Raw genomic sequence first — 27,127 nt, forward strand, 5'->3', positions numbered from 1 at the left:
GGTGGTGATGACCAGGGCGGCGTGGTGGTGGTGACCGGGCGGCGTGGTGGTGGTGACCGGGCGGCGTGGCGTTGGTGACCGGGCGGCGTGGTGGTGGTGACCGGGCGGCGTGGTGTTGGTGACCGGGCGGCGTGGTGGTGGTGACCGGGCGGCAGGTGGTGGTGGGTGGGAGGACGCGTAGACCAGAGGAATGGTAGTGAGGGCCCAGGATCAGACCCAGGTGCGGGCGCCCACCTGATTTCTGGGAAGAGGCAAAAGCAAGTCAACAGAGGAAGAACGCTCCTTTCCACACGGCACTGGGTCCGTCGGACATAAATACAAAAAGCAAACAAAAAACGCCAGCCGCATCCTTAATCTACGTCTTACACTTTATACCAAAATTAACGCAAAGTGGACAAGAGCGTTAAACATAAAATGCAAAACTGTAAGAGTATTAGAAAAAGGTAAGAGAAGGGGTTTATAACTTGGAATGTGGCAAGTTCTTAAACTTGGCATCAAAGCGCCGTTATCGATGGAAGAATTGACAACGTAGACCTCATGGACACGAAAAACGCTTGCTCCGTGGAGGCGGTGGGACGATGAACCGCAGGTGCCGGCGGGAAGGTGCCGTTGGAACCGGCGGCCGGTGAGGCGGCTCCGAGAGTGCGGGAAGGACTCCGCGGCTCGGCCCCGAAGCCCACGAGGAGCACGTGGCAAAGGGGCGCAGAGGACGCCCCCGAGAGGGACACGGGGCGCTCAGCGCAGGAGAGGGCTCCGCACCCTTTGCCGCGAGGGAGACGCAAATTTAAACAAAAACGAGGAGTCGTCACACACCTCTCCGGACGTGTGTCATTAACAGGAAAGGCCCACACACTGTGAGGATGGGGAGGAACTGGGTCCCTCAGACCTGCTGGGGCTCCCCCCGGGCAGGCGCTCCGGAGAGCTGCTTATGTCCGCAGCGCGGTGACAGGCAGCGGCATCCAGGCGCGCGCAGGGCAGCTCTGTTCCTGCGAGTCAACGCAGAGGCGGCCTAGAGGCCCTGGGACCTGCGATGGTGGGAGAATCAGACGTGGCCCGTCCCTCCCGTGGCGTAGTTTCCAGCAGGAAAAAGCAGATCGCTGTTGTACCCACTACAATGGGGCGCCTCTAAGAGCTGAGCCGACGCAGGGAGCCAGCCCCCCGCTGCGTGTCGGGCCGTGTGAGGTGACAGGGCGCGGGGCTGCACGGAGATAGATGGGCAGTGGGGTCCCGGAGGGGGGCTGGGGGCCTGGGCGGATGGGCTTGGTCTGTTTCAATATCCACACCAGTGACAGATGCCCCTCGGGGCCCGGGGGACGGTTACGGGGATCTCGCTGTATCACCTCCTACAGCTTCAGGCGGTCTGACGATGATCTCAAAATACAAAACTAATTAAAAATGATAAAACCCCGTACTAACTCGCTACCAAACCACAGATGGAGACTGAATGTTCACCCATTCCCAATCTCCACCTCAGTGACCCTTCTATTTAGTGCGTTCTTGTGTTGAATCCTTACCAGGGGGGGGCCTTGCTTTATTTTAGAAATAAGGTTCCATGAGCTGCATCTAATGGGAGCTGGTGGCGGCCTGGGCAAGGTCCTGCTGTGAATTGGCCTTTTACTCGTTTTAGAGAGTAAAAGGGTTGCCCGGCCAGTGTGGCTCCGTGGCTGAGCCTTGACCTATGAACCAGGAGGTCAGGGTTTGATTCCCGGTCAGGGCTCATGCCTGGGTTGCAGGCTCCATCCCCAGCAGGGGGGTGCAGGAAGCAGCCGATCCATGATTCTCTCATCATTGATGTTGCTCTCTCTCTCTCTCCCTCTCCCTTCCTCTCTGGGACCAGTAAGAACATACTTAGAAAACAGGAGTGCGGCCCACACGCTGTGTGTGACTGTGGGTGCTGCTGGAGGTCCAGGGCGTGAGGGGCCCTTGCATGGGGGATCAGGGCGGCCGGCCCCCTGGCCCGCAGGGTGCTTCCCCCCCCCCGGGGATTTCTCCGGCGGCTTTAGAAGCTGCGGGGCTGATCCCACCTCCACGTCCCCCTGGAACAAAGGTTTGCTTAACCTCGTCTGCAGATCCCACGGCCTGGCGGCTCAGCCCCGGAGAAGCCAGCGCTGTGTGCACCGGAAGAGCGTTTCCGGTGAAAGCAGACGCTGCTGCTCAGAGGAAATGCCCTCGGAGACGGACCCCGGGGAGGGGTGGGCGGGCGGAGGCCCTGTCGTCAGGTGCCATCTCGTCCTCCATCGGCGACGGGCTTAGACTGGCCGCCGGGAGCAGCTGCCGGTGACCTCCGTGAGTCCCCCCTGAACGGTGTTAGGCCAGACCCGTGGTCGGCAAACTCATTAGCCAACAGAGCCAAATACCAACAGGACAACGGTTGAAATTTCTTTTGAGAGCCACATTTTTTAAACTTAAACTTCTTCTAACGCCACTTCTTCAACATAGACTCGCCCAGGCCGTGGTATTTTGTGGAAGAGCCACACTCAAAGGGCCAAAGAGCCGCATGTGGCTTGCGAGCCGCGGTTTGCCGACCACGGGGCTAGATCCACGCAACCGCGTTGGCTTTGCCCTCCCTGCCAGGGGCTCAGGCCTGGAAAACCTGTTTGCCCTTCAATCCGGGAGCTTTCTGAGGCCTGACCAGCGCCGTCTGGGCGGAGAAGAGCAGGAGCCAGCGCCTCGGCTGCGTCGGCGTCTGTCTGCTCCCCGTCTTTCCTCTCGCTGTCAGCCTCCCTGACGTGTCTGAGGGGCCGCACCTGCAGCGGCCAGTAAAGCGATGGCTGCCGACCCCCCTTTCAGCTGCTCCTGGTTCACGGGTCCAGGCTCAGCCTCTGAGCCATGCCGGCCGGGCTTGCCCCACCTTTGTCCCCGGCTCCCCCTCCCCCCCTCCTCCCCCTGACAGCTGGCGTCTGCTCCCTGTCTCTGCGTCTGTCTCTGTTTGTTGGTCCATGGTGTCCATGAGACGCCACCCCTGAGCGAGCTCGCAGGGTCTGTGTGTCCTGAGGTGAGGCCGGAAGCTTCAGAGGCTGTTCGTCCCTCGGGTCCTGAGACCGGCTGCTCCCAGCGCCCGGGCGGCTCTCAGGTCTCCCCTGATGGGAGCCGGGGCAGGCTCTGTCCCTGCACCTGAGAGGGGACCGTGGGCCCCGGAGGGAAGGTGGCCGGGGACCTTCACAGGATGAGGCGCTGCTCATCTGGTTCCCGGCCTCCCCCAGCTGAGGCGACCAGCGGCGGGGCCGGGACCAGGGCAGGGGCCACGGGGCCACGGGGCCACACGGCCGTCTCCCCGCCCAGGACGTGGACGGTAAGCATCCGCTCGGACCTGTTCTTAGGGTGAAGTAAAATCCAGTGGCCCCAGCCAGGTCGCCGGTGGCTGGAGCATCAGCCCTCTCACCGAAGGGCCATGGGTTGGTTCCCTTCCGGGTCAGGGGCAGGTACCGGGGTTGCAGGTTGGATACCCAGCCCAGGTCGGAGCATGTGCGGGAGGCAGCCCATTGATGTGTCTCTCACATCGATGTTCCTCTCTCTCCCGCCCTCCCTTCCACCTCTCTAAAAATCAATGGGAAAAATGCCCTCCAGTGAGGATTCACAAAAAAGAAGAGAACTTTTAAAAAGCCGATGCAAACCGCAGTTTAGCTCGAGACCAGGAAGACAGAGGTGGGAGCCGGGCATTCACCATGGCTCGTCCCGGAAGGCTGAGTGGCTGCCGAGCCCACACCCGGGGACGCCCGTCCTGTCCGCTGGGGCACCACTGGCGGGTGGCCTTGCCCGAGGTGATGCAGGCGGCTCCGCAGGGATCCCGGCGCTAATTAGGGAAGATTCTGAGAAAGAGTGGCCCCCGACCACAGCCCACACCACAGGCCTCCACCACAAACAGAAACCGGATCCTCAATTTGGGAACAAAGGGAAATTAAGAATGCCTGTTGTTTTCTTAATTCCCATCCTGAGAAGCAGAAGGGATGCATAGGAAATAGAGGAAGAAGGTTGGGCAGCGGGAGGCCCTGCCCAGGGAAGAAAAACAAAGCTACCGGGTCAGAAATCCGGGAAGTAAAGCGGAAGACCTTGAAAAAATAGAAAAGTAACGTCATCTTTTTAGAAAATAAGTTTTTATTGATTTCAGAGAGGAAGGGAGAGGGAGAGAGAGAGACCTTCATGAGAGAGAAGCATCAATTGGCTGCCTCCTGCACGCCCCACACTGGGGATGAAGCCTGCAACCCGGGCCTGTGCCCTGACTGGGAATTGAACCCTGACCTCCTGGTTCATAGGTCAACGCCAACCACGGAGCCGCACCGGCCGGGCTCATTGAACCTTCATCAGGTCCTCGGAATCCCCATCTCCAAACGCCGCCCATTGGGGTCCGGGTCCCAGCACAGGAGTGGCGAGGGGACGGTTCTGTCGGTGGCCTCCCTGAGCATCGTCCACTAGCAGTTACTCAGGGCTGTGCCCCCAGGTGAGCGCGTGCCAGGCAGCGTCTGTGGTGCCCATGGCAGGCAGAGCCATATGCCGGCAGGAAATGGCCTGGCCTGGGGGGAGCTGCCTAACCAGCACACTCGCCGGCAGCCGCACGCCCGGCCAGCTGGGCGCGGGGCCTGAGGGAGCGGAGCTGGGCTCCGAGCACAGATCATTGGATCGTCAGGTGCCCGCTGTCCTGCCTCATGGAAGAGCGACGCGGCAAAGGCGGCCAGGGAGCACGGGGGACTGTGCTCAGCGGGTCCGCTCCTCCCCGCCGGGCCTGCGGAAAGCGGAAAGCGGGCGCCAAGGTGTTCATCTCAGTGGTGGCCACGGGACACTCGCCTCCAGCGCTGAACTGGCCTGGCCCGCAGCAGGAGGAGGAGGTGAAAGGCAGGTCTCTCCGTGAAGGAGGGGGCGCTGTGGGTCTCCAGGCGCGGACCCGTCCGTCTCCGTGGAACCTCGTGGGGTAAGCAGTGGGTTCGTGTTCCAGGGCCGAGAACTCAGCGTGCGCAGGGCCAGGGGAGGGAGGGCTTTCACTTTGTACGGTTACCATCTTCTGAGGAAACGGTTGGCGACAGAGCCAGTAATGCATTAAGCCCGCTCGCTAGGTCCTAAAGTTAAAAGTGCCCCCCCCCTTCAATATACCCCATTTTCTCTTCCTTTGGGACAGCCATGCACATGTGCTTAGAAGCCGAGAGATGCACAGGACTGGGAAGCTGGCAGGTTAGAGAGCACTGCCCGCGGCCAGCTCCTCCCACCTCAGAGGCCCGGGCCTGCTGGCTCTCTGGGCAGAAACCAGAAAGTGGGGGAACCGCGAAGCTGGCTTGACCCCGCCCTCTCCGCACGCTCTCCTTCTCACCGCCTCCGTGACTTCTGTGTGAGTCATTCCAGCAACAGCCACGTTTTGTCCAATTTAGCGTTCCAAATTTATCTCTACTGAACTCCCAGCTTATGTCCAAAATAACTTACAGACTCACATTTCCATTTTTGTTCTGAGAGCTGGCCACAAGACAGCGGAACATCTGGGCCGGGGCCAGCTAGCCCGGCCAGCAGAGTCAGGTGACCGGAGGTGCGGGCGGGCCGGGCGCGTTGGTTTCCACCGACGTGGCCCTGTGCGTGGAGTTCAGTTCATTTCTGATTCCGCCAGCGTTTCGTGGCAGGTGTTCCGCACTGGCTGTGCAAATAGCACTTTTATTTACTTTTCATTTCTATTTTTTTTACTCCTCACCCGAGGATATTTTCCCATTGATTTTTAGAGAGAGTGGAAGAGAGACGGAAAGACAGAGAGAAGCATCAATGTGAGAGAAACACATTGATTGGTTGCCTCCTGCACGAGCCCCAGGGCCCGGGCCAGGGAGGGCTGGCAACCAAGGTATGTGCCCTTGACCAGAATCGAACCCGGGACCCTTGGGCCCGCAGGCCGACGCTCTATCCACTGAGCACACCAGCCAGGGCCAGACATCACTTTTATTTTGTTTCAATTTTATGGCTTAAGGAATTACAAAGAGTAGTGCAGCTCTTGGGCTCTGTCTTCCTGCCCCCGAGGGTCTGGGCCGCGTTCATAGGACATTTCCGGGTCCTGCCGAGGCCGCAGGCGCGCGCTCTTGTCTGTGCTGGGCCCGGCTGCTGGCGGGTGTCGGTGGGAGAGACGTGGTTCGGGCCTCCAGAGCGTTCGGGTCCAGCCTGGCCCGGCCTGGCTGTGCTCCGTCAGGGCCACAACCTGAACCCCCGCCCGTCCTTCTGGAGGTGCCGCCTGCAGCTCGGGGGCCCGTGTGCCCCCCGGGCACTCGGCCCCTGTTACTGAAGGGGCGCCTTCCTCGCTCCACGGCCCCTGCGGTTGGTGACGGGGAGCCTGCGCCCCACGCCCGCCTTCGTGTGTTTTCTGTTCCTCTGGCTCTGCTGCTGGAGAAAGCAGGGGTGGCCCCACCCCAGGTGGGGTCTGGATAGATGTGACACCGTGAGCCGGCCCCCTTCCAGCTGTCCCACACCTCAGGGGCAGGCCCCACCCCCCGCGGGGACTGGGCCATCCTTGGATCCATGGGGGAGGGGGGCGGGTGCCCGCACTGTGGCATCCACCTTAAAACCACCCGAAACCCAGCTCCGCGTCACCCTCCAAACACCCGTAAGGAGAACGTGGTCACAAGGAGGTTAGGGCGCTCAGAAAACCTCAGTCCCGATGTGCTCTTGACCCTGAAGTGAACGCAGTGCCTCAGTGCGGCCTGTGCAGAGCTGCGGGAGGCGGACAGTCATGCGCGTGGGAGACGCAAAACCATCCGTGGCTGTTACAACTCACCTTGCACCCGGCCGGCGTGGCTCAGGGGCTGAGCATCGACCTATGAACCCGGAGGTCAGGGTTCAATTCCCGGTCAGGGCACAGGCCCGGGTTGTGGGCTGATCCCCAGTGGCGGGCGTGCAGGAGGCAGCTGATCTATGATTCTCTCTCATCATGGATGTTTCTCTCTCTCCCTCTCCCTTCCTCTCTGAAATAAAAAAAAACAAACAACACCCCCTCCCTTTGCCCTGCGCCCGCTCCGCCAGCCCTGCGGATGACCTTTTAAGCGTGTGCTCAGCCTGAGACACCCTGCCCTGCCGTCTCCCACACACTCAGCACACACCCCTCCCAGCCCTGCCTGCTGCCCCTGCCGCTCCCCCGCCTCTTCCCAGGAGTCTCTGCTGCAGGCACTGACCACGTGGGCTGGCCTCTGACTCCGCCCCCTCCCTCCTTTTGTGCTGGTCCCTCCTCCTGGTACCAAGCCAAGGTGTCCACTCGGGTGTGCATGCAGGGAGGCTTGCTAGTCGACAGGGAGTTGTATGGACTTGCCGCCGGTACCGGGGAAGGCTCCCAGGCCAGCTCCGTCCGGGAGGGCGGCCCGGCCATGGCCAGGTCCTCTGGGTGGCCAGTTGCCGTGGTTCCCTCTGCATCAGTGACAGTTACCCAGGGGAATCCTGTGGAGCTCACCCTGCTGACAGCCGGGGCTGCAGAACTTGGGGAGACAGCTGACCTTCAGCATCCAGCAAGGGCAGCTGTGAGCGAGGGCAGTGCTGAGCGAGGGCAGTGCTGAGCGAGGGCAGCAGTGAGCGAGGGCAGTGCTGAGCGAGGGCAGTGCTGAGCGAGGGCAGTGCTGAGCGAGGGCAGCGGTGAGCGAGGGCAGCGGTGAGCGAGGGCAGTGCTGAGCGAGGGCAGCGCTGAGCGAGGGCAGCAGTGAGCGAGGGCAGTGCTGAGCGAGGGCAGCAGTGAGCGAGGGCAGCGCTGAGCGAGGGCAGCGCTGAGCGAGGGCAGCGGTGAGCGAGGGCAGCGGTGAGCGAGGGCAGTGCTGAGCGAGGGCAGTGCTGAGCGAGGGCAGTGCTGAGCGAGGGCAGCAGTGAGCGAGGGCAGTGCTGAGCGAGGGCAGTGCTGAGCGAGGGCAGTGCTGAGCGAGGGCAGCAGTGAGCGAGGGCAGTGCTGAGCGAGGGCAGTGCTGAGCGAGGGCAGCGGTGAGCGAGGGCAGTGCTGAGCGAGGGCAGCAGTGAGCGAGGGCAGTGCTGAGCGAGGGCAGTGCTGAGCGAGGGCAGTGCTGAGCGAGGGCAGCAGTGAGCGAGGGCAGTGCTGAGCGAGGGCAGTGCTGAGCGAGGGCAGCAGTGAGCGAGGGCAGTGCTGAGCGAGGGCAGTGCTGAGCGAGGGCAGCAGTGAGCGAGGGCAGTGCTGAGCGAGGGCAGTGCTGAGCGAGGGCAGCAGTGAGCGAGGGCAGTGCTGAGCGAGGGCAGTGCTGAGCGAGGGCAGCAGTGAGCGAGGGCAGTGCTGAGCGAGGGCAGTGCTGAGCGAGGGCAGTGCTGAGCGAGGGCAGCAGTGAGCGAGGGCAGCGCTGAGCGAGGGCAGCGGTGAGCGAGGGCAGTGCTGAGCGAGGGCAGCAGTGAGCGAGGGCAGTGCTGAGCGAGGGCAGTGCTGAGCGAGGGCAGCGGTGAGCGAGGGCAGTGCTGAGCGAGGGCAGCCGTGAGCGAGGGCAGTGCTGAGCGAGGGCAGCGCTGAGCCAGGGGCCCGCGGCCACCCGCCCTGCCCTCCCCTTTCCCTCTGAGCCCGCACTGGGCCCGCACACCGGTCTTCCCTGAAATTGGATGCATTTTAGCTATGTTGTCGTTTCCCTCCAAAGAAACGTAACCCCAGGAGTGCGTGCACCGTGCCTTCCTTGTCCACGCCCTCATTCCTAGAGCAGGGCCTGACCCCGCTGACCTTCCGAGAGGAGGTTTCCGTGAAGAGCAGCTGGGCTCCGGGTGGCTGCATCCGGTTAACGCTGGAGGCGGAGGCGGGTGGAGCAGCGCTGGGCTCTCTGCAGCACCGGCCTTTGTGTCCAGTCCCAGCGATCAGGTTTCCGTGGGCAGAGGTCGGCTGCCCTTATCTTCTCCTTACCCCGAGGCCATGCGTGTGCTCATTCGTCTCCTCCCTGAGCTCTCGCCTGCGCTAAAGGAGAGGTTCGGACGGCCTGCGTACTGAAATGCTCAGGGGAGCGGCCCTCGCTCTCGCCAGGACTGTTGCCATGAGAGCCGCCCGATTAGAACGAGACGGGGCCTGCCCGTCGGGCAGCGGCCGTGGGCGACGAGCAGGCAGCGTGTGGCCAGGAGGGCTCGCTCACCGTGTTCATCATACATCTGCATCGTGAGCTCCTCCGTGTAGCCACGCGTGTCCCTGAGACCATCCGCTAGAACCTTTCTCACGTGTCCATGGCCCCCTCTCCTGGCGCCTGTACCTGAATGTGGCCGCATCGAGTCCCCGTGCTAAAACTGTGGATGGAAATAACGTGGAGACCAGCGACGGTCGCCACGTGTTCTTGTTCCAAACGGTTGAACGCTGTCCGCGCGTCCGTGTAACGGTCCGTCTGTCCCTCCTTTTGCAGAAATCGAGAAGGGCGGCTGCGGGGACCCCGGCGTCCCTGCCTACGGGCGGCGCACGGGCGGCAGCTTCCTGCACGGGGACACCCTGACCTTCGAGTGCCAGGCGGCCTTCGAGCTGGTGGGCGAGCGCGCCATCACCTGCCAGCGGAACAACCAGTGGTCGGGCAACAAGCCCAGCTGCGTGTGTGAGTGCCCCCCCCGGCCCGCAGGGAGCGACACAGGGCGGGGGGGGGGCTCCCAGGCCCAGGACAGCCTCACTGAGGGCACGGCCGCTCCTCACGCCCCGCCCCTGCCTCGTCTCTCACTCACACGGTCACCAGCGTCACCGGTGCCAGTCAGTGCACCTGCGCGTCTGCCAGAAAGACCGTGGTCCCAGCACCGCTCCCAGCAGGCGCCCCGAGCGGGGCGGGGGTCGGGGTGGATTCCACTGACCCCTGCCCGCCTCCTCCTGAGCCCGCTGCTGTGGCCAATGGGAGACGGTACTTCACAGCCTTTGAAACCGGGTGCTTTTTGTAACGAAATAGAGCGATGGGAGAAAGTGTGGGTGAAATTATGTGGGATAAGAACAAAGCTCCCCCTAGAAATAAATCCCGCAGGCGTTCCCTCCGTAAGAGAAAAGTATACAGATACAGGCCCCCCCCCAAATATGTACACACTTTGAGTACTTCTTAACTCCAAGGGCTTAAATCGGAAAAGAAAGAAAGATGGATTGAGCTGTCAGCTGTAAGTGTGGATACACTTTGGGGACACCAAATAGGAAGATTTCTCAGTACACATTCTCTTTTTATTTTTATTTTATTTTTATTTATTTATTTATTTTTAAATCTTTATTGTGGAAAGTATTACATATGCCCCCTTTCCCCCATTGGCCTCTTCCAGGCCGCCCACCCCGGCCTTCCCCGCCCCCGGCCTCCCCCCCGCCGGCCTCCCCCCCGCCCACCCCGCCCCATCGCCTGTGTCCATGGGTGATACTTACAGGCAGATGAGGTCTTTGGCTGATCTCTTCCCACCCCCTCCCCCGCCTTCCCCCTGAGGTACCGCAGTCTGTCCCACGCCTCCATGTCTCTGTACGCACAGTACACTCTCTTCAGAGTCATTTTTCCAAGGGTTTTTATAGCCTCCACCCAGAACGTGGTCTGATTTCCACGACACCATTTCTCCAGAGTCACCTGTGACCCATAACACACGTGGGTAATGAGTGACGCCCACCTGACGTGGGAGGGGAACGCTGGCCTCGGAGCCCGGGTGGAGCCGCTGTCGCTCTGGGCACTGGCTCCGCAGACACACACACGCCTGTCCGTGCTGATCTCGCTCCTCCGAAGGCAGAGGCTTCTCACTAGGAGGCCGGTGCCGGCCCCCGTCTCAGCCAACCGGACGGGTCACGTCCGAGCCCAGCCCGTGCGGGGTTCCGTGCCGTCTCAGGGGCACCCCACACCGTGAAATTCCCTATTTCCAGTTCGGGAAAGAGACAGCGTGATGGTCCAGAATTAGCCATTTAAGTAGCCCCCCCCCCCGGCCAGCTCCGTGCCCGGGCCCCGGGCCCCGTGGGCAAAGGGTGAGCCCGCTCTGTCCTCACAGTCTCCTGCTTCTTCAACTTCACGGCGGCCTCGGGCGTCATCCTGTCCCCCAACTACCCCGAGGAGTACGGCAACAACATGAACTGCGTGTGGCTCGTCATCGCCGAGCCGGGCAGCCGCGTCCACCTCCTCTTCAACGACTTCGACGTGGAGCCGCAGTTCGACTTCCTGGCGGTCAAGGACGACGGCGGGGCGGACGTGACCGTCCTCGGCACGTTTTCCGGCAACGAGGTGCCCTCCCAGCTGGCCAGCAGCGGGCACGTGGTGCGCCTGGAGTTCCAGTCAGACCACTCCAACACGGGCCGGGGCTTCAACATCACCTACAGCAGTGAGTGCCGCCGGGCCCCGCTCCTTGTTGGGGCGGGCGGGGGGGGGGGGGGTGGTGAGCCCAGGGCCGGGCTGCAGCGGCTCTGTGCTGTTGTTTGCTTTTTCTTTTTAAATGTGTCTTTATTGGTCGGGGAGAGGAAGGGAGAGGGAGAGAGAAACATCAATGAGAGAGAGTTCTCCGTCAGCTCCCTCCTGCACGCCCCCCCCCCGCCCCCACTGGAGATGGAGCCTGTAACCTGGGCATGCGCCCTGACCCGGAGTCAAACCAGCGGCCTCTCGCTGCGGGGGATGATGCTCAACCAACGGCCAGGGCATCTCAGAGGGTTTATACTCGTAATTAACATCATGAGAACAGCAAAGCGATGTCTCATTGTCCCGGTAACCGAAAAATACACCTCTCTGTCTAGGTTCCTGGCTTGGTCAACCCTGCAGTAAGGACTGAGTCTCTCACATGTCTTTTCTCTCTTTCCTTCTTTCCTTACCTCCCTCCCTCCCTCCCTTCCTCCCTCCCTCCCTCTCTCTCATCTATCCATCCATCCACCTATGCACCCTCCATCCAAAAGAAACAAGAACTGGTGTAGGGACAGGGAAGGGTTTGGGCCAGGAGCCCACTGGGACACCTGTGTCGTTGATGAACTCTGATGTGGCAGCTAATTCTCACCTTGTCTTACCTCTGACTTCTCCTTGGAACAGGGACCCTGTTGGAGGGCACCCGCTGGGGGAGGGGTGGGCGAGCTGAGAGCTGGCTCCCTGGCTGCCGGCTCCTCTGAGGCCCGGTGCTGAGCCTTGGCCAGGGCTCCTCTCATTGGAGGGACAGCGTCTCGGGTCGGCCGGCTAGGCCTCGTTCTGTGCGGGAGGGCGGGCGCTGCCCGTCGGAGTAACTGCCCACGGGCGGGCGGGGAACTACGCAGGGGCCGGGACTCCGACCACCCGCCCATCCTCTGTCACCCGAGAGGGAAGGCACGGCTGTCTGGCTCAGGGTGGCAGCCCCCGGCGTGTCCCCCTCGCTGAGAGCCGCGGCGTGGGAGACGCGGGGTGGGTCTGTCTGCAGGACGGGAGGGCTGGGGGCGGGGGATGCGCTTCCCGGGCGGGCTGCTCCTGTGACGCGCTTAGTGACCCCATCGCTTCCCGCCCAGCGTTCGGTCAGAACGAGTGCCACGACCCCGGCATCCCCGTCAACGGGCAGCGCTCCGGCGACCGCTTCCTGCTGGGGAGCTCGGTGACCTTCCAGTGCGACGACGGCTTCGTCCGGACGCAGGGCTCCGAGGCCATCACCTGCGCCCTGCAGGACGGCAACGTGGTGTGGAGCGCCGCCGTGCCGCGCTGCGAAGGTGGGTGCCCCGCCTGCGTGCCACCACGGGGCCAGGCGGCCACAGGGTACACGGCACACGGCACACATGGCACACAGGGCACACAGGACATACACCACACAGGCACACAGGGCACACGCCGGGCTTAGACCACACGGGCACACAGGGGACACGCCGGGCTTAGACCACACGGGCACACACCACATGGCACACACCACACGGCACACACCACACGGCACACACCACACGGGCACACACGGCACACACCACACGGGCACACAGAGCACACAGGGCACACGGGCACACACGGGCACACATCACACATCACACGGGCACACAGGGCACACGGGCACACACAGGCAAACAGGAGACATGCCGGGCTTAGACCACACGGCACACGCTGGGTTAGACACGCCCTGAGCTGGCCTCGGGGACCCTCCGGGCCGTGGGGGCCCCGCCCAGCCTGGCCCCGTGTTGGGTGCTTCCCTGGCGATTTGGGAGCTTCCTCCTCCGAGTGGGAGTGCGCCTGCACCCAGCGTCCCCTCCTTCCAGGGACGCGGGTCCTGGGGGCCAGGCCACGCCCACGGCCTCCTGCTCCCAGTGAGACCCGCAGTGCGCTTGGCTCCGCGGAGGCCACCCTCCATGTCGCCTCACGCTGCACACTCCATCCCTCCATCCCGGCTAGGCGTGGGCGGCTCCTACCCAGGAGGACCCGCTCCTGGGAGTCAGACATCCCGCCACAGCCTGCTAGAAACCGCCAGCAGAGGACTCCTTAACAGGGACAGAGGTTTCTTACAAAACACGTTTGTATTGATTTCAGGGAGGAAGGGAGAGGGGGAGAGAGAGAGAAGCATCGATGAGAGAGAATCATCGATCAGCTGCCTCCTGCACACCCCCCGCTGGGGATGGAGCCTGCAACCTGGGCCTGTGCCCTGACCGGGAATCGAACCGGGACCTCCTGGTTCATAGGTTGATGCTCAACCACGGAACCACGCTGCCAGGCCGCAGTGAAAGACATTTTTAAAGTTTACATGAACCGAGAGGCCCAGTTCCTGAGCACAGGTGGCTCTCAGAGCACATAAGTGGGCAGGCAGGGGGAGGGCAGAGGGGAAGGTAGGTGGGAGGGTGGGCGGGCAGAGGGGAGGGCAGGCGGGAAAGGTAGGCAGGGGGTAGGCGGGGGGGGGCAGGCGGGGGGGGCAGGCGGGCACTGATGGCACAGCCGGGGACACGCCCCGTCAGAGCTGCTGCTGAAGAAAACAGAATAGGAATCGCACAGCAGAGCCTATGGGGGCGGGAAAGGCCGAGAGAGGAGCGAAAAGGCAGAAACTAAACGAGGATGTTCTGCTGAGGAAAATCAGCTTTAGGATCCGTCGTTCAGGAAGCTAGGAAACAAGAAACTTACATGTATTTAGCAAAACATTACTCACCTTGATTGGAAAGCTAGTGACTTAGCATAATAGAAAAAAATGCCCTTTCCGTGGCTCTATAGAGAGAGGGGCTCACCTCACAGCAGCTCAGAAAGCAGCCGGTGTGTCTCTTCTGGCAGAACCATGGGCAGCACCAGGCACAGGTGTACGGGGGGAGCCTTTTCCTGCCACCGGGCCGAGTGGGTGTTTATGACGTCATCCGAGGGCCACACAGAACTACCCACTGAGACACTGGCCTGCTCCGTGGGGTCAAACATTTACTTAACTCCCCGGAAGGCCGTGGCAGGGCCAGACCAGAGGGTTCCGTGGGCCTCACAGGGCCTCTCTCCTTGTTCTGCGCTGACCGCCCGCTGCCTGCACAGCTCGGTGCGCTTACACACACCAGACGCCGGGGGTGGGAGGAGGGAATTGCACACGAATACGTCACCAACTCCACGCAGCAACGTTAGGCTCACCGGGAGCTGGTGATTTCCCAGCAAATGGCACATCACGGAGTTAAACGTGCAGCGTGCGAGTGAGCAAAGGACCAGAAAGAGATCTGATAAAAGGCTGACGACGGAGCAGGACACGAGCGTCGAGGAGCCGCGAGGCAGGTCCTGTGGGTCAAGTGCACGCGGGGAGCACCCCCACGCGGGAGCCATGTGCTGACTCCTGCGGCATTTCACCAGCCCGTGTTCGTGGAACAGGCCCCGCCAAGGTCTGCGTGGAGAGTCGCTACGGGAAACGTGGACTGAGCAGGCTTATCTCAGGAGCAGGCCGCAGTCGATAGGTCCGGGCAGACGGCCCGTATATCCGAGGAGGATGGCGTCCGCGAGCCCTGGTTCCCACGCTGGCAGGTTGTCCCACGCGTGTGAGCATGCAGGTCCCGGCACAGGTGTCTGCACCCCGCTCTCCTCCACGGCCTTCGCCTCCTGCGCCCCTGAGGTTGGACGAGACCCTGGGCCGGGTTCTGGCCAAGGAGGCGTAAGTGCCCGGTTCTGGCCAAGGAGGCGTGAATGCCGTGAAATAGCTTCCGGCCAAAGCACTGCCTTCACTGAGCGGTTAGGGTGTAACGGTCGCGGTGCGGTAGGAAGACCCGCCTGTCTCTAGCAGGACGGCGATGCCAGGTCTCCAGGACCCTTTGCAGCACAACGCGATGTGCCAAGACGCCAGAGCCGTAGAGAACAGTGTGTGACGGGCTAGGCGCGTCCCCTGGGGAAGGAAGATACGTAGGAAGTGTTCCTCGTGCAGATTTAGGAACGTCTGAGGCATCGGAACCATTTCTGTCTGTACTTGCTGTGCGTCCTTCTCAGATCGTGTGTGGGGGGAGTGGCTGACACATGAAATACGTGTAAGGAACGCGCTGCCTGAAATCTCAGGACGCTGCCTTCACCTGGGAACCAGTTTGCTTTAGCCCCTGGGGACATGCACTCCCGAGCACAGCAGGCGCGTTCCTGCTGCCAGTGGGCGTGCGGGGTGGGGCGTGTGGGGTGAGGCGTGTGGAGTGGGGACATGTGGGGTGGGGCGTGTGGGGTGGGGTGTGTGGGGTGGGGCATGTAGGGTGGGGCGTGTGGAGTGGGGACGTGCGGGGTGGGGTGTGTGGAGTGGGAGTGTGGAGTGGGGACGTGCGGGGTGGGGGGGGCGGGGGGGGGGGCGTATGGGGTGCGAGGTGGGGCGTGTGGAGTGGGGCGTGCAGGGTGGGGCGTGTGTCCACTCCCCACAGTCAATGACCTGTGACCCCTCTCCCTTCCAGCCCCGTGCGGCGGCCACCTGACCGCGTCCAGCGGGGTCATCCTGCCTCCCGGGTGGCCAGGGTACTACAAAGACTCGCTCAGTTGTGAATGGGTCGTCGAGGCAAAACCAGGACACGCGATCAAAATCACCTTTGACAGGTATGGAAAGCCTTCCTCCCGGATGGGACCGGAGGCGCCATGGTGCCCAGGTTTGTATTTAAATGGCCCAGAGACTTTGGGATAGGATCGTGCTTTATCGGTCCCCCAAAGGGTTTGCTTAGAGGAAGTGAGGCGCGTGCTAGGTACGTCTAGTTCTTGAGCGTGATCCTCTGAGTCTCAGTTCAGAAGCAGCAGTCCAGGGTGCCCCCCCTCCGCCCCCCGGTGCCCAGAGTCCCGGTGACCAGCCCTGAGTCCCTCTGGATGCGCACCTGCCTGGTTCTTTGTGCGTGTGTTTTTAAATATATTTTTGTTGATTTCAGAGAAGGGAGAGGGAGAGAGAGATAAAACATCAATGATGAGAATCACTGCCCCCTATTGGGGATCGAGCCCACAACCCAGGCATGTGCCCTGACTGGGAATCGAACCTGGGACCCTTCAGTCCACAGGCCGACGCTCTACCCACTGAGCCACACCAGCCAGGGCTGCTCCTCTGATAGCACAGGCGCCTCCTTCAGACCCTTAGCAGCCTCTGGTAGCGCAGGGCACGGCGCCCCTGGTGGCGGTGGCGGGTAACTGCAGGGCGGCTTCAGGCGCAGAGCTGGCCCTGGGGAGGGCTGGCGGGTGAACGGCCAGGTGACTTTACCTGCACGGAGAGACCCCTGGAGTGCCGCGGGGCGTGGCTGCGGGATCACGCATTTAATCATCTAAGACACGATCACGCTATTAGAATCTTTCATAATGACCCTTGTGACCATTTGTCTCAACAATGAAATCCACCTGAGGATTATAAGGCAGAAATGGTCTGAAGGGGCCACATGTTTTAAACCGAAGGGAGCGTGGTGGTTGGGGTGTCCAGCCTGCCCTCCGAGCCGCCTCGGGGTGTCCCTAGCGGGACCCCTCTGCGCACAGTGGTCTGGGTTTGATGCTCGGGGATTGTGCTGCCTCACCGTGGATGGGTGTTAGTTTAGTTTAGTTTAGTTTAGCTTGCCACTGCTTTTCTAATGATCGATGGTGACGCCCGCCCAGGGAAGGTTCTGGCGGAGCCGCGTTCTCTCTCAGTAATCGTTTGCCTGTGAAATGGTGCGATGCTGCCGTCCAGTTTGGGTGGGGTAACAGCCATCTCCACAGGGCGATCTGGGAAGAGAAAAGAAGCGACGTGGGTGGTGTGTCTGTGATGTGGGAGAGCGGGTCCGTGCACAGCATCTTAGCCCTCGCGGGAACACACGGGGTGCGCGCCCCTCCCCCGGCTGTCGCTGAAGAAAGTGTGAACGCCGTGGTGCACATTTCAAAGGGCGTCTGTTCCCTGCTCACCGCACCGCCGAGCTCGGACTCCGATCGCGGAGAAACTTCAGAGGACATTGAAGCCGTGAGAGAGGAGGCTGCACCCTCAGCCCGGTCACACCGGTGCCCAGGCTGTGACCTCAGATTCCAGCCCGCCCCGGGTACATCCATCGTGTTAAACAGGATGGTGACATCCTTTGAAAATGCAAACTGATGGAGTTTTCAGTAATGGTTGATTACTGATCTATCCATCTATCTATTTTATGAAAGCTAATCTGGTTGACGGGCATTTTTTTTTAAATATGGTTTTATTGATTTCAGAGAGGAAGGGAGAGGGAGAGGGAGAGAGAGAGAGAGAAACACCAATGATGAGAAAGAATCACGGATCAGCTGCCTCCTGCACACCCCCTACTGGGGATCCAGCCCACAACCCGGGCGTGTGCCCTGACCAGAATCGAACCGTGACCTCCTGGTTCATAGGTCGACGCTCAACCACTGAGCCACGCCGGCAGGGCCTGGTTGAGTGGTGTTTTCATTTAGAGCTGACCAGCGCCCTGTCTGTGGCAGAGAGGATGTGGAGTGGCAGGGAGGGGTGTGGGTGTCCTTTTCTTCTAGTGAAACACTCTATTCTGCAATACTGCGGTTGCCCACGTTTTTACGGGCACATGGAACTGCGCTCACTTTATTTCTGGTGCGCCCACGGGTCGTTCATCCGTGACTACGATGTCGCGGCAATGTCTGTGGGTTACACGGCTGTGTGCCTCGTTCCCGACTGGCGTCCATGTCCCCAGGTTCCAGACGGAGGTGAACTACGACACCCTGGAGGTGCGGGATGGGCCGGCCAGCTCGTCCCCGCTGATCGGGGAGTACCAGGGCACGCAGGCCCCCCAGTTCCTCATCAGCACCGGCAACTCCATGCGCCTGCTCTTCACCACCGACAGCAGCCGGGCCAGCGTGGGCTTCCTCATCCGCTATGAGAGTGAGTCCTGGCCTGTCCCCGTCCCCTGTCCCTGTCCCCGTCCCCGTCCCCTTTCCCCGTCCCCGTCCCCTGTCCTCGTCCCCATCCCCGTCCCTGTCCCCTTTCCCCGTCCCTGTCCCCATCCCCGTTCCCGTCCCCGTCCCCGTCCCTGTCCCCATCCCCGTTCCCGTCCCTGTCCCCGTCCCTGTCCCCGTCCCCTGTCCTCGTCCCCATCCCCGTCCCTGTCCCCATCCCCATCCCCATCCCCATCCCTGTCCCTTTCCCCGTCCCCATCCCCGTCCCCGTCCCCCTGCTCCAACAAGGGCCCCGGGGGCCAGGACACCGGGGCTGGGACACAGCGTGCAGGCGGCTCCCCGCCTGATCTCAGAGCTTGCTCTCCTATCCAGAGGGCAGTTTGGGGAACTTTGCTGGAAAAGACACATTCATTTATCATAAAGTGAAACAACGCAGTAATTCAATAAGGAAACGTGTTCTCACTACAGAATGGAATCACAGACCTGCACTGTCAGAAAGACCCTGAGGGCCACAGGAGCTAACAGGGCACAGCCCGGAGATGGCTCCTCCTGAGCAGCAGCTTCTGCTGGAAATGTAGCTACAAGTGTGGCCACAGCACCTGCCCCTCCTGGGGATATAGCCCATCAGGTGTGACCTCAGCCCTGCCCCTCCTGGGGATATAGCCCATCAGGTGTGACCTCAGTACCTGCCCCTCCTGGGGATACAGCCCATCAGGTGTGACCTCAGCCCTCCTGCCCCTCCTGGGGATATAGCCCATCAGGTGTAACCTCAGTACCTGCCCCTCCTGGGGATATAGCCCATCAGGTGTGACCTCAGTACCTGCCCCTCCTGGGGATACAGCCCATCAGGTGTGACCTCTGCCCTCCTGCCCCTCCTGGGGATATAGCCCATCAGGTGTAACCTCAGTACCTGCCCCTCCTGGGGATATAGCCCATCAGGTGTGACCTCAGCCCTCCTGCCCCTCCTGGGGATATAGCCCATCAGGTGTAACCTCAGTACCTGCCCCTCCTGGGGATATAGCCCATCAGGTGTGACCTCAGCCCTCCTGCCCCTCCTGGGGATATAGCCCATCAGGTGTGACCTCTGCCCTCCTGCCCCTCCTGGGGATATAGCCCATCAGGTGTGACCTCTGCCCTCCTGCCCCTCCTGGGGATATAGCCCATCAGGTGTAACCTCAGTACCTGCCCCTCCTGGGGATATAGCCCATCAGGTGTAACCTCAGTACCTGCCCCTCCTGGGGATACAGCCCATCAGGTGTGACCTCAGCCCTCCTGCCCCTCCTGGGGATACAGCCCATCAGGTGTGACCTCAGCCCTCCTGCCCCTCCTGGGGATATAGCTCACCAGGTGTGGCCACAGCCCTCCTGCCCCTCCTGGGGATATAGCCCATCAGGTGTGACCTCTGCCCTCCTGCCCCTCCTGGGGATACAGCCCATCAGGTGTGACCTCAGCCCTCCTTGGATAACTGACTCTCCCTCCATTCAGGAGATCCCCACGGTCCGGGTGACCTCCCGGGAGCTGGCTCCTGTGGATGGAGCCACGCCCTTACTACGCATTTCTGAATCGTGGCTCGGACGTCCTACTCGTGTCTCCTTGCCTGTTGAGGCACAGTGCTGTGCTCATGAAGGAATGCCATCCCATTACTTAATCTGCAATGTCACTCAGCTGCATGTCATGTGCTGGACTTCACAGAGGAAGGAACTCATCCCAGACTTTATTACAGTTCACGCAGCACTCAGGACTGTTACCCAGAGGTCGGGGGGGGGGGGGGTAAGCAGTAGGATAATCGGTGATAATGTAGGGTTTCCGGAGAATATTTCCAATCATAATTGTAACTTTCTGAACTTTATTATGAGGTTTTGTATAGCAATGATGTCTTTTTTCTTTGTTTTCATTTATAAACATTGCAGTGATGTTCTCTTTCCTCCTTCCCATTTTCCTTATTTTCAAAATATGTGCTATTCTGAAAGCAAAGAGCCGTGTTAGAGCCAGGGAGGAGAAGGGGACGCTGACCTGAGCCCGGTCACGTGACGTCAGACGGCACTTCCCTTTCCCAGGCGGGTCGGGGCCACCTTGAGTGGCTGCCTTCAGTGCAAACGTGCAGCACACGTGTGTGTGTGTGTGTGGAACGCAGTCTTAGAAAGTCAGCCCGGTGCAGCTCAGTGTGCATCATATGCGTGGGCTGGGCATGGGGCGCCTCTGCAGGAAAGCTGAGCGTGACCGCCAAACCCAGCGGAGAGGGAGGGGAGACAGGAACGGAGCCAGGACTCGGGCTTCCTTTGCATCCAATTGAGCTCCCAGTGAAGCGGCGTGAAGTCCAGAGCGGCCAGCGGCTGCTGGGTTTGCACGGGCAGGTCCTGTGAGCAGCATGATGCGCGTCTCCACAGAGCGGCGGGGCCGGGTGCTCGGGCCGCTCCTGTCCGCAGGCGTAGACGGCGGAGCCCACGCGCACGCATTCCCAGGCTGACCGCTCCGGGCTGATCCCCAGGGTCAGGGCTCAGACATGCTTTCTTTTCCGTCAGCCAGCGCCCTCCCCCCTGACCTGTTCTTGCCGGGCGTGTAGGTGTGACTCTGGAGTCGGACTCCTGCCTGGACCCCGGCATCCCTGTGAACGGCCGTCGGCGCGGCAGCAACTTCGGCATCGGGTCGACCGTGACCTTCGGCTGCGACCCCGGGTACACGCTCAGCGATGATGAGCCGCTCGTCTGCGAGAGGAACCACCAGTGGAACCACGCGCTGCCCAGCTGCGACGGTAGGGGCGCCACGAGCCGCACCCCGAGGAATGCAGGAATGTGCACGTGTGCAATGGGGGTGAGGGGGTGAGCCGCACCCCGAGGAGTGCAGGGACGTGTGTGTGTGTGTGTGTGTGTGTGTGTGTGAGCAGTGGGGTCGGCAGAGGTATTCTAGGGGGCGGTGCGAGGTGAGGAAGTGGGACTTCCATCTGACAGTGTCACCTTAAATACTGTCCCATTTAACATTTCACAGTTACCTAGCGAGGTGTGTCTAACGGGGAGCGTGGGGCTAGCGAAGAAGGAATAATTAGCCCGGCCGGCGTGGCTCAGTGGTTGAGCGTCAGACCTGTGAACCAGGAGGTCACGGTTCAGTTCCAGGTCAGGGCACAGGCCCAGGTTGCGGGCTCCATCCCCAGTAGGGGGCGTGCAGGAGGCAGCTGATCCATGATTCTCTCTCATCACGGATGTTTCCCACTCTCTCCCCCTCTCCCTTCCTCTCTGAAATCTATAAAAAAATTATTTTTTAAAAAAGGGGAAATTAGAGGCTGCCCTTCACTATGTTCCCCGAAACACTCAGCCTCACAGAGCTGTAGTATCCCCGCGCGTGGGCACGGCCTCGGACCCAGGACCAGGCGCACAGCTTCCTCTCGGGCTTCCCCCGTCTCCTCTCCCCCGCCTCCCCCGTGGCGAGTCAGCTCCCAGGGGCGTGCGTTCTGGGCTGGGAGCTCTCAGCAGGGCCCGTGGCTTTGGGGCGACCAGCACACCCGCTCCCTGCACACACCTGCTCTTGGACACGCAGGTGAACAACAGGCCCCGTGACGGTGCGTCACGGCAGGACTCAGCTTCCTGCTGGTCAGCATGGAGGTGCAAAGCGGGATAAAGCAGACGTGCCCTGTGCTCATGGGCAGCACAGGGGGACTCGCCTTGGCCGTGACTGGAACCTCAGCGGGGCGGTTCCCGTGTAAGAGCATCGGCGTGTTGGCGGGTGCGGTGCTTCGCGGCGACCAGGCGTTTCTGCTCTAATGTGCCGCCTGCATCCATGAAACCGCTGGGGACGAGGCCCGGAGCAGCGGGCTGGATGGGACCCGGAGGCAGTGGAGACTCAGAACCGCTGGCCTTGGTCACCAGCTTAGGAGCCCGAACAGCAGCCGGACGTGGGCGAGGACCCGCCTGTGCAGGGCGGCCGTGGGGGGAGGCTGGCTCCAAACCTAAGGATCCATGGGCAGCGGAGCAGGGGCCACCCACAGTGGGAACCGCCGCAGGCACAGAGAGAATCGCCCAAAGGCCACCGCTCGGCTCCGGGGATGGCCCACAGCGCCCCCCCCCCCCCCAGAACCGAGCTCTGCGGCCACGGAGCGGGCGGACTGCAGTGAGAGGAGCTCAGCTCGCTGGGACGCGGGCGGGAAGAGCAGCGCCTCCAGACATGTGGCCCCCACGTCTGAAGCTCCGATGGCACCGGTCAGGGCTCCCGAGAGACACCGTGCAGTGGGCAGCATGTGTGTGCTCATATCTGGGGGAGAGAGAGAGGGAAAGAGAGAGGGAGAGGGGGAGGGAGAGAGAGAGAGGGAGAGAGGGAGAGAGGGAGAGGGGGAGAGGGAGAGGGAGAGAGAGAGAGAGAGAGAGAGAGAGAGAGAGAGAGAGAGAGAGAGGTTATAAGGCATCCACTCAGCCACTAGAGAGAGAGAGGGGGAAAGGGATTATAAGGAATCCACTCAGTCACTGTGGAGAGAGAGAGAGAGGGAGCGAGGGGGGAGGTTATAAGGGACCCACGCGGCCGCTGTGGAGAGAGAGAGCAGGTGAGGGGGGAGGTTATAAGGGCCCCGCGCGGCCGCTGTGGAGACTGTGTGCGCTCCCTCGGGAAGCAGGAATGCCAGCGCCCGGCCTGCGGCAGCCCGGCGAGAGGAAGGCCATCTCACCTGTGGGAGGCACAGCCTTTTCGCTCCTCAGTCCTCCAGCTGATGGGACGAGGCCCCCCACACCAGGGAGGGCCACCTGCTTTACCCCATCCTGATTCGGTGGGCTCTGCTCTGCAGGCACCGCAGACACGCCCAGAATCAGGCGTCCCAGCGCCGGGCCGTCTGGTCGACAGGGTTTACCATCACAGGAGGGTTCCGCTTTAGCTGCTACGCTCACTCTGTTACTTTTCTAGGGTTTTGATTTTTTTGTGTGTTTTTTTAATAATAATTTGGGACACCCGTATATGAATTAGCATATTGTGATTACAAGTAAAATGAAGTGTGGCTGTGTTCCAGTTATTATGTAGCTGATATTAGACAGTCCTTCAGTCCTTGGCCAGTTAAATGTCCCTTTACGTGTGTTTTATTCTTCCAGTCATTCTGGAGCGAACACTCCACTGATGTTGTCTCTTTGTTTTAAGCCCTCTGTGGAGGCTACGTCCACGGGAAGAGTGGGACCGTCCTTTCTCCGGGGTTTCCGGACTTTTACCCAAACTCCCTCAACTGCACCTGGACCGTCGAAGTGTCCCACGGAAAAGGTAGGGGTACGGCGCCGATCGCCACCCTGCGATCCTTCACAGGATGGAGGCACGGGGGTGGGGGTGCGGCAGGGGGAGAAAGGGCGTGAGTGTCTGCAGGAGTCAGGGGACAAAGCTCGCGTGGTTTCGCTGTTAATGTTTATGTTTTTAGACATTTTAGAAGACTGATGGTCTTTAAGTGATTAGTGCGACGAGCAAAAGTGGATTTCTTGTTTTACTCCGTATTTGTCAGGTAAACTGGGTTTATGCCTGTGCACGTAAACTTGAAAATTCGGTATAATGTCAGGAAAAGAGGGGTAGATTGTGTCAGATAGGACTATTGAATGAATAAGAGGAAATGAGAAGAAACGGACTTAACCTCCAATTCCCCGATAGACCTGGGCACCCCTGGGTGCTGCCTGGCCTTCCGCGTTCCCCGCGTCATTACCGTCCCCTGACCCACCGGTGGCTCAGGGCACAGCTCACCCACCCTCAGTGCACAGACGGGAGTGAGGACCAGGAAAAGGCTCACTGGTTCCCGGAATGGGCTCACGCGCACAGGAAGGGGACAGGGCTGTGTTGCCATTTTCTCTTTAGTGGGTTTTTTTTTAAGGTGTCTGAACTTGTCATTTCTGACAAAATAATTGGGGGATTTGGTCACATAAGTGTCATGTAGACTCACATCTGACCTCTCCTTGAGGTGGGTGTGACACGGGTTCACAACGCTGAGCCGCCCCTGCCCCCACGCGGGCTTGGGAAAAGGGCTGGCCTTGAAGAAAGTTAAGAATAAAAGGAGTCACATGACGAATGCCATCACACGGATACGTGTTTTTAAAAAAAGAACCTGTTCATAGCTCATTTCACTGGTTTCACTCTGGGGATCCAGAAACGATGCTCGGTGGGCACGGTTGCTGGGGGAGCATGTGTGTGAGGCACATGCACTGTGCCTTCCCGCAGGTGTCGGGGGGTGTGCTGGGCATCCAAGCTAAGATTCCCTCAAGGGCATCTGTCCAACATAAATGGGGAGGTTCCCTCGTCCGTCATTCCAAATGCTCTGCTTATGGGCCCAGCGACCATTTCTGCATTCAGGTCATGGTCAAGTCCACCACGTGTACTTCTGTCTCTATCCCTCACTATATATCTGTATCTATATCTATATCTATACCTATACCTATACCTATACCTATACCTATACCTATACCTATACCTATACCTATATCTATATCTATATCTATATCTATATCTATATCTATACCTATACCTATACCTATACCTATACCTATATCTATATCTATATCTATATCTATATCTATATCTATATCTATATCTATACCTATACCTATACCTATATCTATATCTATATCTATACCTATACCTATATTTATATCTATATCTATACAACACTAGAGGCCTGGTGCATGAAATTCGTGCACAGGGGTGTGTGTCCCTCAGCCCAGCCTGCACTCTCTCCAATCTGGGAGAGGGATCGGGCCTAAACGGGCAGTCGGACATCCCTCTCACAATCCAGGACTGCTGGCTCCCAACTGCTCGCCTGCCTGCCTTCCTGATTGCTCCTAACCGCTTCTGCCTGCCAGCCTGATCACCCCCTAACCACTCCCCTGCCAGCCTGATTGATGCCTAACTGCACCCCTGCCAGCCTGGTTGCCCCTAACTGCCCTCCCCTGCAGGCCTGGTCACCCCTAACTGCCCTTTCCTGCAGGCCTGGTTCCCCCCCAACTGCCCTTCTCTGCAGGCCTGGTCACCCCCAACTTCCCTCCTCTGCCAGCCTGGTCACCCCTAACTGCCCTCCCCTGCAGGCTTGATCACCCCCAACTGCCCTCCATTGCAGGCCTGGTCCCTTCCAACTGCCTTCCCCTGCTGGCCATCTTGTCGTGGCCATCTTGTGTCCACATGGGGGCAGCCATCTTGTGTGTTGGAGCGATGGTCAATTTGCATATTACTCTTTTACTCTTTTTTTAGATAGGATACTATATATCTAACTCCATATCTGACTCTATATCTATGTCTGCTATAGCTATATATCAATACCTAGCTATCTCTACATCTTTATCTATACCTGTGTCTACATCCTGCCTACACTGGTATTATATCTATGTCTATGCCATCTACCTTTACACTTATATATACTTAAACATTTATTCATTTTTGCTGTTTATTTCACTTCTTTCATTTCTAAAGCCACACTCTTTCCACCCATTGTCTGCATGAACTTCAAAGTTTAAGATTAAATTTGGATTCCAGACCGATGTCTCACAGCCCAGAAGAAAGCATCTCCAGCAACGTTCTCCCTCTCCATGTCTCCCTCTCCGTGTCTCTCCTGGGTCTCCCTCCCTGGGTCCCCCTCTCCGTGTCTCTCCTGGGTCCCCCTCTCCGTGTCTCTCCTGGGCCCCCCTCTCTGTGTCTCTCCTGGGCCCCCCTCCCCGTGTCTCTCCTGGGTCCCCCTCTCCGTGTCTCTCCTGGGTCCCCCTCTTGGTGTCTCTCCTGGGTCCCCCTCCCCGTGTCTCTCCTGGGTCTCCCTCTCCGTGTCTCTCCTGGGTCCCCATCTCCGTGTCTCTCCTGGGTCCCCCTCTCCGTGTCTCTCCTGGGCCCCCCTCTCCGTGTCTCTCCTGGGTCCCCATCTCCGTGTCTCTCCTGGGTCCCTCTCTTGGTGTCTCTCCTGGGTCCCCCTCCCCGTATCTCTCCTGGGTCTCCCTCTCCGTGTCTCTCCTGGGTCCCCCTCTTCGTGTCTCTCCTGGGTCCCCCTCTCCGTGTCTCTCCTGGGTCCCCTTCTCCGTGTCTCTCCTGGGTCCCCCTCTCCGTGTCTCTCCTGGGTCCCCCTCTCCGTGTCTCTCCTGGGTCCCCCTCTTGGTGTCTCTCCTGGGTCCCCCTCTCCGTGTCTCTCCTGGGTCCCCCTCTTCGTGTCTCTCCTGGGTCCCCCTCTCCGTGTCTCTCCTGGGTCCCCTTCTCCGTGTCTCTCCTGGGTCCCCCTCTCCGTGTCTCTCCTGGATCCCCCTCTCCATGTCTCTCCTGGGTCCCCCTCTTCGTGTCTCTCCTGGGTCCCCCTCTTCGTGTCTCTCCTGGGTCCCCTTCTCCGTGTCTCTCCTGGGTCCCCCTTTCCATGTTGCTCACGTGTCTCTGCCTTTGCTCCCAGGGGTCCAGATGATGTTCCACACCTTCCACCTGGAGAGCTCGCACGACTACCTGCTGGTCACGGAGGATGGGAGTTTCTCGGAGCCCGTGGCCCGGCTCACGGGGTCGGTGCTGCCCCACACGATCAAGGCGGGCTTGTTTGGCAACTTCACCGCCCAGCTGCGGTTCATATCGGACTTCTCCATCTCCTACGAGGGCTTCAACATCACCTTCTCAGGTCCGCTGGGCTCTCCCGCTCTTTCTAGAAATAATAGTACTGTGTGTCCACAAGTGCATGTGTGTGCATGTGTGTGGGTGTGTGTCTGTGGTTGTGTGCATGTGTGTGGGTGTGTGGTGTGGGGGGTATGCGGGGTGTGTGGTTGTGTGCATGCGTGTGGGGTGTGGTTGTGTGCATGCATGTGGGGGTGTGGTTGTCTGCATGTGTGTGTGTGGTGTGGTTGTGTGTGTGCATGTGCGTGGGGTGTGGTTGTATGCATGTGTGTGGGGTGTGTGTGTGTGTGTGTGTGTGTGAGGTGTGAGGTGTGGGGGTGTGCATGCGTGTGGGGTGTGGGTGTGGTTGTGTGCATGCATTTGGGGGTGTAGTTGTGTGCATGCGTGTGAGATATGGCGTGTGGTTGTGTGTGTGATTGGAGATAAGTGGCCGACAAATAACTCTCATTAGTTGGTGGGAAGCGGGGCTG

General features: G+C 60.3%; 1 protein-coding gene across 1 annotated transcript in view; it reads left to right on the top strand.

The window, feature by feature from the left end:
• Nucleotides 1-27,127, top strand: part of CSMD1 (CUB and Sushi multiple domains 1) — a gene marked incomplete at its 5' end in the record, with an annotated part of 729,782 nt that overhangs the window by 537,545 nt on the left and 165,110 nt on the right. The window contains 8 exons of the mRNA XM_079779355.1: nt 9,309-9,491; nt 10,885-11,211; nt 12,347-12,541; nt 15,680-15,818; nt 17,891-18,078; nt 20,656-20,844; nt 23,202-23,318; nt 26,449-26,664. Coding sequence (XP_079635481.1) covers nt 9,309-9,491; nt 10,885-11,211; nt 12,347-12,541; nt 15,680-15,818; nt 17,891-18,078; nt 20,656-20,844; nt 23,202-23,318; nt 26,449-26,664 — 1,554 coding nt within the window. The remainder of the gene's footprint in view (nt 1-9,308; nt 9,492-10,884; nt 11,212-12,346; nt 12,542-15,679; nt 15,819-17,890; nt 18,079-20,655; nt 20,845-23,201; nt 23,319-26,448; nt 26,665-27,127) is intronic.

Source organism: Cnephaeus nilssonii, assembly GCF_951640355.1.
Source record: "Cnephaeus nilssonii genome assembly, chromosome: 8".
Taxonomy (NCBI): domain Eukaryota; kingdom Metazoa; phylum Chordata; class Mammalia; order Chiroptera; family Vespertilionidae; genus Cnephaeus; species Cnephaeus nilssonii.